Source organism: Mandrillus leucophaeus, unplaced genomic scaffold, assembly GCF_000951045.1.
Source record: "Mandrillus leucophaeus isolate KB7577 unplaced genomic scaffold, Mleu.le_1.0 Scaffold522, whole genome shotgun sequence".
In the NCBI taxonomy this organism is placed as follows: Eukaryota; Metazoa; Chordata; class Mammalia; order Primates; family Cercopithecidae; genus Mandrillus; species Mandrillus leucophaeus.
This window is the reverse complement of record NW_012105609.1, coordinates 774180-781807: the sequence shown is the minus strand read 5'-3', so window position 1 is coordinate 781807 and position 7628 is coordinate 774180. Positions and strand designations below refer to the sequence as shown.

Here is a 7628-nt window from a genome sequence, read left to right as displayed (position 1 = left end):
CGGTTCCGCGCCGCCGCCAAGCATGCGCGTCCCGGGGTTAGGGAAAGGGGCATGGGGGAGGCGAGTCGAGCCGGTGTCCAGTCCCTAGTCTGCCCAGGTCCCGCCCCGGGCTGACCACAGCAGACTCCAGCTTTGCAAGTTGCACGGGGGTCCTGGCCTGGCCCAGTCAAGGGCTGGGGGGTACCCAAACAAGGCTGAATGAATTCATCCAGGTACCCGGGTCCCCAGTCTAATGGAGCTTCAGCCCACCCATGTAAACTCCCTTCCCCAAGGCCCTGACTTACTTTGAATGAAGGGAACCAGGTGAAGACCGTGGCTGAGCTCAGGCCATTTCTGTGGAGGACTGTCATCCTGGTGGGGAGGGCACAAACTCAGTCTGGGGTAGGAGAGCACCACCCCAAAAGAACTGCCTTTCACCTTCCACACTCCACAGCAAGATGGGAAGATTGGGAGTGCTATGCCCCGTGTTCTAAAACTACTTACCTTCTCCTCCTCCTCTTCCTTCTCCTCGGGGAAGAAAAGACCTCCCAATTCCCCAGGCTCAAGGAGGCCGGGCTCACCTCCGTCTGGTGCCGGTAGGGCAGAGGGTATTGTCACTGTGGCCTGATGAGCCAGACTCTCCACCTGCAATACCAAGCAGCCAAAGATGGCAGGTAGGGCCTCAGCCATGATCCCATTGGTGCTAAGGGGACCCTGAAATAGCCCTACGCTACATGACCCCAGAAGACATTACAGAGCCCCTGCAAGGGAGATGGCCAAGTCACTGCATGTGTGTGTTTGCACGAAAGTGTGTGCACATCTCCCCCTCACCAGCTGATCCCGGGCTGCACTCAGGCCTGCCAAAGCCTGAGCGACAATGCTCTCTGCCAAGGTCCCTGTGATTGATAGCCGCATATCCCTAAGGGCAGGAGAGGACAGGGGTTAATGGGCTGGCTTTGCTTAGCCTTGCCCAGCCCAGCCCCATCCAGCCTACCTGAGCCTAGTGAAGGCATCTTGCAGCAGCTGCTCTGGGAGCAGCTCTGGGAGGCCCCTCGAGCCTGCCAGGACCCCCTCTAGCTGCTCCCTCCAGCTGGATCCCTGCAGCATCTGTGGGCAGAGGCTCCTTGCTGTGTCCAGTGTGGCCTGAGTGAAGTCCTGGACAAAGGTCAGAGCATGGTGAGGATATGTCCAGACACCAGGCTGCTGGCTTGAGGCTCCAACTCCAACAGAATATTGAGTCAGGGGATATCATAGTTAAAACTAAAGGATGGGGGTCAAACCTGCGAACGGAGGTGGGGCTGGGGCAGGAGTACCCTCTCACCTGGATGTCCTGGCGGCAGACCTCGCCCACCTGTCCCAGAAGGCCCTCCAGCTTCTGCCCAAGCTGCCAGTGATGGCTTGGGGAGCTTCCAGCTTCATATAGAATGGGGAGAATCTGAGGGCCAAAGAGGAAAAGCAGTTGCAAGCTGACAGCTGACTAAGAGGGGAAGGGTCCTTGTAGCAGGAGGCGGAGTGCTCACGCTGAGAGAGAAGTTGGCATTTTGGATGGCATCCTCAGCCTGGCGCACAGCGGCTTCACCCTGGGGCCCAGCCCCACAGCCCAGCAGCTCCACATGCTCCTGCACCGACTGACACAATTCATTCACTTCCTGGGGGGGAATGGGGATCAGTCTCAGCCTAGCTCCCTCCCAGTCTCCCAGATCCTGCCTGCCTTCCTCCCAGGCTCTTTAACAGAGGGAAGTCCTGAAGCTGGCACTCTTAGACCAGCCAATTTGGAACCCTATCTGTTCAAGGAGGGAAGGAACTATCTGTTGCTTTGGTTCATTTTAAGGACTTTATATATACTTCCTAAGTGCCCAGAATAGGAAGGAAAGCAGTTGTAAATCATGTCTGTGTTTTAGAAGCTCAGTCTGTCCACACAGAGGACAGACTGGGAGAGGGGTGGAAAAGAGAGTGAGTAGCCCTGGAGGAGGGACCAGGAGGAGCAAGGGAATAATTGGTGTGGGGGTAAAGAGTGGCACGTTTGAAGGTTGGTCTAGAGGCAGGACGAAGGAGGGCTATGAGGGCTCCAGTGTGACCAGGAGAGACCTGGAAGGATGCCCCAACCTCTGTCCACAGCACTGGGTGGCTGTGGGCACCAGTGGAATTGGGCTCCAGGGTAGAGAACAGGGTTTGTGGAAGACGATGACATCACTTGGAGAAGTGCAGAGCATGAAGCTCTGCAGGATGTCTGGATTAAGACCTTTGGGCTCTGCAGGTTAGGAAAGAAGAGGTATTTGGGAATGGAGAGGTGGAAACACCTCCAATAGATAACGTAGTAGAGGAAGATGAAGACAGTGAAGGAGCAGCTGGGTTTGGACACACCATGGAGAGGAGAGGGCAGCTCTGAATATGTGAGGTCAGAGATGGGGTTACAATTGGGGGAAAACTGAGGGAGGACATAAAAATTCCTCTTTAACAGAACACCCTGTTTACATGCTTAACGTTACGCAACCAAGGGTGTCATTGGAGAGCTATTTAAGGGGTGTTTAGCAGTCTCCAGATCAAGGAGAGGGACTTTGGGACAGCAGGGTTCAGGCACTCTGGCTCCAGGAAAGTCAGACCCTCTGACTCATGGAGGCTCCCGGATGCCACAGGTCTCCTCATGCCCTGCCTCTCGTGGTTGGGGAGGGGACACTGACCTGCTCTGAGGGGTCTGAGACCAGACCGAGTGACTGAAGGCAGGTCGTGTGGTCAGAAGAGGCAGGGTCTGCGCGGTTGTTCCTCAAGAGACAGGCTTGGATCTAGGGGTAAAGGGTATTAAGAAATGCCGAGGGACAGAGCCAGGGTGCAGAGAAGGACAAGGGAAGAGGGGGACGCCCACCTGATGGACTGCACGTGCTGTCAGTTCAGGGCGGCTACGCTGCGCCTGGGCCACGTCGTTCAGTGGCAGAGGCATGGCCTTCAGGCTGTGGTTCTGCTCCAGCGCCTGTGCCACGTCCAGCAGACCCAGAGCAGATGTGTGGTTCCGGTCCCAGACCACAGACCTGGGCCAGGCCTGGCTTCAGTCAGGGACAGAGCTCCACAACGCCCCACCCAACCCTCGGCCTCGTCCGTTCGCCTCGTCTACCTGCTCCATTTGCTCCGCCTCATTCAGTCCCGCCCCTTAGCTCGGTACCCTCCTCTCCACCGCGCCCCCTGCCCGCTGGTCCCACCCCTCTGACCCCGCCCACCGGAGCCTGGAGTTGACCCGGAGCGCCTTGGCCAGCAACTTGGCGCCCGCGTCCCCCATGGCGTTGCCGCTGATATCCAGCGCGGTCAGGTTAGGATTGGTGGCTAGGGCCCGGAGTAGGACGCTGGCGCCCAGCTTCAGCCGAGACTCAGCCACCGACAGAGACTGAAGAGGCTGGGGTTAAGAGAAAGCCATTGATGGCTGGAGTCAGGGGTCAGTGAGGGCAGGTCACAGGGTCTGAGGGAACAAGAGAAGGGAGGACCAAAGGGGTCTAATTGCCCGAGGACCCTGCAAGGTCCCGTGAACTCACACAGTCGTCGTCCTGCATGAGCTGGACAATCCGGTGCAGGACGTCGTCCAGGGTCTCCCTGTGGGTAGGGGCCGCAGTTGTGGGGGACAGGGGTGATAGGGTGTTGTCTGGGAGGCCCAGGAGTGGGGTGGGGGCTCACTTGCACCGGACGTTGAAGTTCCTTCCAAGCGCCACATGTCTCAGGGACCGGCTTCTCCCGATGGCCAGCACCAGAGTCACCATGTCCGAGCCGAAGCCTGGGGGTGACTCGGGTCACGCACGAGGCGAAGTTGCAAGGATAGGGTGGGGACTGGGAATCGAGAGGATGATGCGAGGATGGGCTCCCGTGCAGCCTCACCGTTATCCGCCAGATCCAGGGAGCTCACAGCGCCTGCGTCACACACTAAGTCTTGTATCACCTGGGCGCCGGCCGAGCGCAGCTGGATGTGGGAGGTAGGAGACGGGACCCACTCAGGCCGCGAGTGGGGAGGGGTAGGCGGCCCACGGCCCTGCCCTCCCGCCTCCAGCGCCACTCCCAGTGTGTGTTCTCTGGGGGCCGGCGCTCACCTCGCAAGCGCTGAGGTCCAGGTGCAGGTCGCGGAGGTGCGTGTTGAGCGCGAGGCCATCCAAAAGAGCCCTGGGAGGGGACGTTACAGGGGGTGGCGGGAGCTGGGACAGGGGGCTCCAGGGTGCGAACGAAGGAGGCAGGGCCAGGATCTGGGGGAGGTTGTGGGAGCGACCGGAGCAGGAGCGGGGAGGGGCGAAGGCCAGGGCGGGGTTGGAGCGCCCGCGGGGCGTGGCCGGGGTCAGACACTGACCTGAGCGCGTCCGGCGGCAGCTTGCAGCCCGCCAGGCCCAGGTGCCGCAGCATCCGCGCGCGGCTGAGGAAGAGCTGCAGCGCGGCCGGCGCAGCGCGGGACTTCCTGGGGGAAGTGGGAAGGTGGGCCTGGGGGCGCAAGGAGGCGGCTTCCAGCTGCCTCCCCCGGCCCGGACAGGTCCCCCTTACGTGCGGGAGAAGACGTTCCTCGAAGCGTCAAGGTGGGTAAGGCTGGTGCAGCAGCCTCGGGACAGCGCTGCGAAGAGCTGCGGGGGGAGGCTGTTGGCTGCACCCGCTGGGGGACCGAGCCCTCCCTGTCCTGCCCTCCAGTCCGCCCTGTCGGTCATCCATCCCCCCACGGAGCACCCCCTCACAGTGTCCAGGGCGGTGTCGGTGCCTGCGAGATTCAGGAACGACAGCACGTTAGGACGGCTCAGGAAGCTATAGAGGCCCTGGCGGGAGGACAGGGGTGGGATGGAGTCGGGGATGGCCTCCCAGGGCTTCCGAGCAACCCCAGGATCCCACCCTGAAGACAGTCACTTACCCCACTGTCCTCGGAGGACCCCAGAGCCCCGGAATTCCCGGAAAGGTCCAGGTGGGTCAGGGCGGAGTCGAAGGCAGCATTGGTGGCCAGTGCCCGGCCCAGAGCCCTCATTCCTGGTGGTGGGGTGGGGTGGCTCAGCAGTTGGGCAGACCCCCACCCCCCTCCCCTCACCCCCTCCCTCATCCAGCCTACCTCGCGGAGTCAACCCTGTCTGGGCGAGGCTGAGTCTCCTCAGGGCTCCTGGACAACGCTCGAGGTGTCTGCTGAGTGCAGCCATGCCTAGGGGGTGGGACCAGCCATGTGGGTCTCACCTCCTCCTGCTGCCCGCCCCTGCGGTCCCCAGGCTCATCCATACCTCGGTCATCCAGCAGATTCCCTGCCAGGCTGAGCTCCCGCAGCCCAGAGCTCGAGTGTCCCGCCAGAGCCTGGGCCAGTCGTCGGACAAAGTCTCTGGGGACCAGACCCCAGGCATGAGATTCTGCCCCTGGCTTGCCAACCCCTTCCAGTCCACTAGCCCCCAATCCCAAGCCCCCAGACTCTTCTCTCCAAGCCCTGCCCTGTCCCCTCACCCCCTCAGGCCGCAGGTCTCCAGCACCAGCTCCTCCAGGTGCGATGACTGACTCATCATGTGTAGAATCTGTTCTGAGACCTCAAGGCTCTGAAAAGCAGAGGGTGGCGGCTCACAGGCTGCACCCTGGCCCTCAGCGGGTTGCACCCTGGCTCACACCCTTGGCCCCTCCCTGCCCTTACCCCCCACCCCCTCACCAGTTTCATGTCAACACAGGAGAGGCACCGGAACCACAGGTTGTAGGATAGGGCAGCCACACTCAAGGCCAGGTCCCTGGTGGGAGGGTGGAAAGAGAGGCAGAGCTCAGGGCCCTCCAGCCAGGTCCCAGGCCCAGCAGCCCCTCCATGGAGAAGATGAGGCCTAGGGATATGGGCCCCGGGATCTTCCTTCTCTCCCATCCTGGCAGGCTGCACACCGACTGCCGAGGTGGCTGAAGTCTCCCAGGCTGAAATGGCGGCAGCCCTGGCGATGGTAGATGGTGTCCACGTCCTGGGCAAGAAGGAGATGCTTACAATTTGCTTGGGACACAAGGGGCAGGGAGGGGCTCAGCACACATGGGGGACCAGATGTCTCCAGAGCCCTCCAAAAGGGCCCTACCCTCACCCACTGAATCTCCTCTCGGAAAGGGAAGCCATTGTAGTCACACAGAGCCTCATATGTCTCCAAGAAGCCACCTGGGGAGGGGACAGGGGTGCAATGGGGGGAAGGAGAGAGACAAAAGGTCAGCAATGGAGGAAGACCAGACCCACAGGCTAGGTGGTGGCTGTGACCTGAATGGCTCTGTTCAGTGTGGGGCCACCCCCCATCTTGCGGGTCTGGGGAGGCAGAGTTGGGGCAGGCTGGAAGGCCTGTGGTCCTGCCTTTGCCCTTACCACAGGGGCTGCAGGGGCCAGTGGACTCCAAGGGGCTGCTTCTCTCCAGCCGAGCCAGCATGGAGGCAGGTGTGGGCCTCCGGAATAGCTTCCTGGTAGGGGGTTAAGCAGAAGGAGGCAAGGGACTTCCAGCCTCTGGGATGGGAAGCAGCCCTTCTCATGCACTCCCTCCTCCTTCCTCCCCTGTCAGCCCCTCAAATTTGCCAGGCCTCACCCAAGGGTCGAGCGAGGGAAGACCTTCTTGATGGCTGCAGCCACATGCTGGGCCAGCTGTTCCAGGGCAGCCACACCAGGAAACTCCAGGACCAACTCACGCAGGGACTCCAGCTCAAAGGTGACCTAGGGAAGGGGGACTACTGGGCCTCGGCTCCACACATGGGCGCAGGTGATGGTGGTAGCATGAAGACCAGGCTGCAGGCCCAGGTGGGGTAGTAGATGTCTCACCTGAGGGGGTGTCTCCTGCAGCGCCATGGCCTGGACCTCCAGGTAGCTGAATGTGCAGTCCACCTAGGAAGCGCCTAGATCAGCTGGGACCAAGCCCCAAACCCCGCCTTCATGGAAGCCCAGTCCTTTGGGCAGCCTGGAGCAGAGCCAGACCTGCCTGGACTCCACTCCTGTTGGCTGCCCGGAGCCGACTGCTGGTGCAAAGTCAGGGCCCACAAGGCCAAGAAGGACCGCAGATGCAGCCCCTTGCCGAGGTAGCTGCTGGAGGGTGGGAGGTGTGGCCAGGCCCTGGGACTCACCCTCAGCGGGAGGCAGGTGGTGTGTAGCAGGTAGGCTCTCCATCGTAGCAGCGCCTGGGGAAAGACAGTCTGATACCCTGGGCAGAACAAGAGGCTCTTTCTGTGGGGCCACAGCTGCCTCCCCGGCTCTGTCCCCTGCCCCATACCAGGACATGGTTTTGCACAGCACCCTCCCCGGGTAGCCAGGTTTTCAGCAGCAGCTCCACCTCTTTGGGCCACAGGAACCTGGTGATCTCGCCTGTGGAAGGGCAGCCTGCTGGATGACTTCGGTCCTTGCACATAAGCCACTGGTGCCCGCAGTCTGTGCCAGGCTGGGGCCCTGGGGCTAATCTGCAGCCAGCGAGGAAGGAAGGGAGAGGATCTGGGGCGCCCGCCCTCCTGGGGAGCAGAGAGAACCTCTGACCGGGCCCTCCGGGGCGCTGGGTGGGCCTCTGATTTTGGGGCTGCACTACTTCCTCCCGGCCAAGAAGGCGGGAAGAGCCAGCGCTTACCTCGCAGCTCACAGGAGATGCCGTCGGGGGTCTGGGCCATGGGCAGGGTGGGCCCGGGAGGCCCAACGAGCTCCGGCGGGAAACAGCAGCGGACGAGCGCGCACACAGGAAGCC

The 7628-nt window shown here is 61.7% G+C and overlaps 1 protein-coding gene across 1 annotated transcript in view; it reads right to left on the bottom strand.

The window, feature by feature from the left end:
* Positions 1-7622, bottom strand: part of RLTPR (RGD motif, leucine rich repeats, tropomodulin domain and proline-rich containing) — a 12752-nt gene extending 5130 nt beyond the window's left edge. Inside the window, exons 1-29 of the mRNA XM_011996744.1 lie at positions 7515-7622; positions 7170-7261; positions 7024-7077; positions 6725-6787; positions 6495-6619; positions 6281-6372; positions 6012-6082; positions 5824-5897; positions 5606-5681; positions 5410-5498; positions 5196-5290; positions 5033-5119; positions 4841-4953; positions 4671-4748; positions 4486-4562; positions 4298-4402; positions 4047-4116; positions 3838-3919; positions 3640-3736; positions 3501-3558; positions 3192-3364; positions 2843-3005; positions 2661-2762; positions 1500-1628; positions 1301-1414; positions 974-1134; positions 811-898; positions 484-624; positions 250-351 (exon numbers count right to left, since the gene is read on the bottom strand). Coding sequence (XP_011852134.1) covers positions 250-351; positions 484-624; positions 811-898; positions 974-1134; positions 1301-1414; positions 1500-1628; positions 2661-2762; positions 2843-3005; positions 3192-3364; positions 3501-3558; positions 3640-3736; positions 3838-3919; positions 4047-4116; positions 4298-4402; positions 4486-4562; positions 4671-4748; positions 4841-4953; positions 5033-5119; positions 5196-5290; positions 5410-5498; positions 5606-5681; positions 5824-5897; positions 6012-6082; positions 6281-6372; positions 6495-6619; positions 6725-6787; positions 7024-7077; positions 7170-7261; positions 7515-7554 — 2811 coding nt within the window. The 5' untranslated portion in view covers positions 7555-7622. The remainder of the gene's footprint in view (positions 1-249; positions 352-483; positions 625-810; positions 899-973; positions 1135-1300; positions 1415-1499; positions 1629-2660; positions 2763-2842; positions 3006-3191; positions 3365-3500; positions 3559-3639; positions 3737-3837; positions 3920-4046; positions 4117-4297; positions 4403-4485; positions 4563-4670; positions 4749-4840; positions 4954-5032; positions 5120-5195; positions 5291-5409; positions 5499-5605; positions 5682-5823; positions 5898-6011; positions 6083-6280; positions 6373-6494; positions 6620-6724; positions 6788-7023; positions 7078-7169; positions 7262-7514) is intronic.
* Positions 7623-7628: the final 6 nt, after the last annotated feature.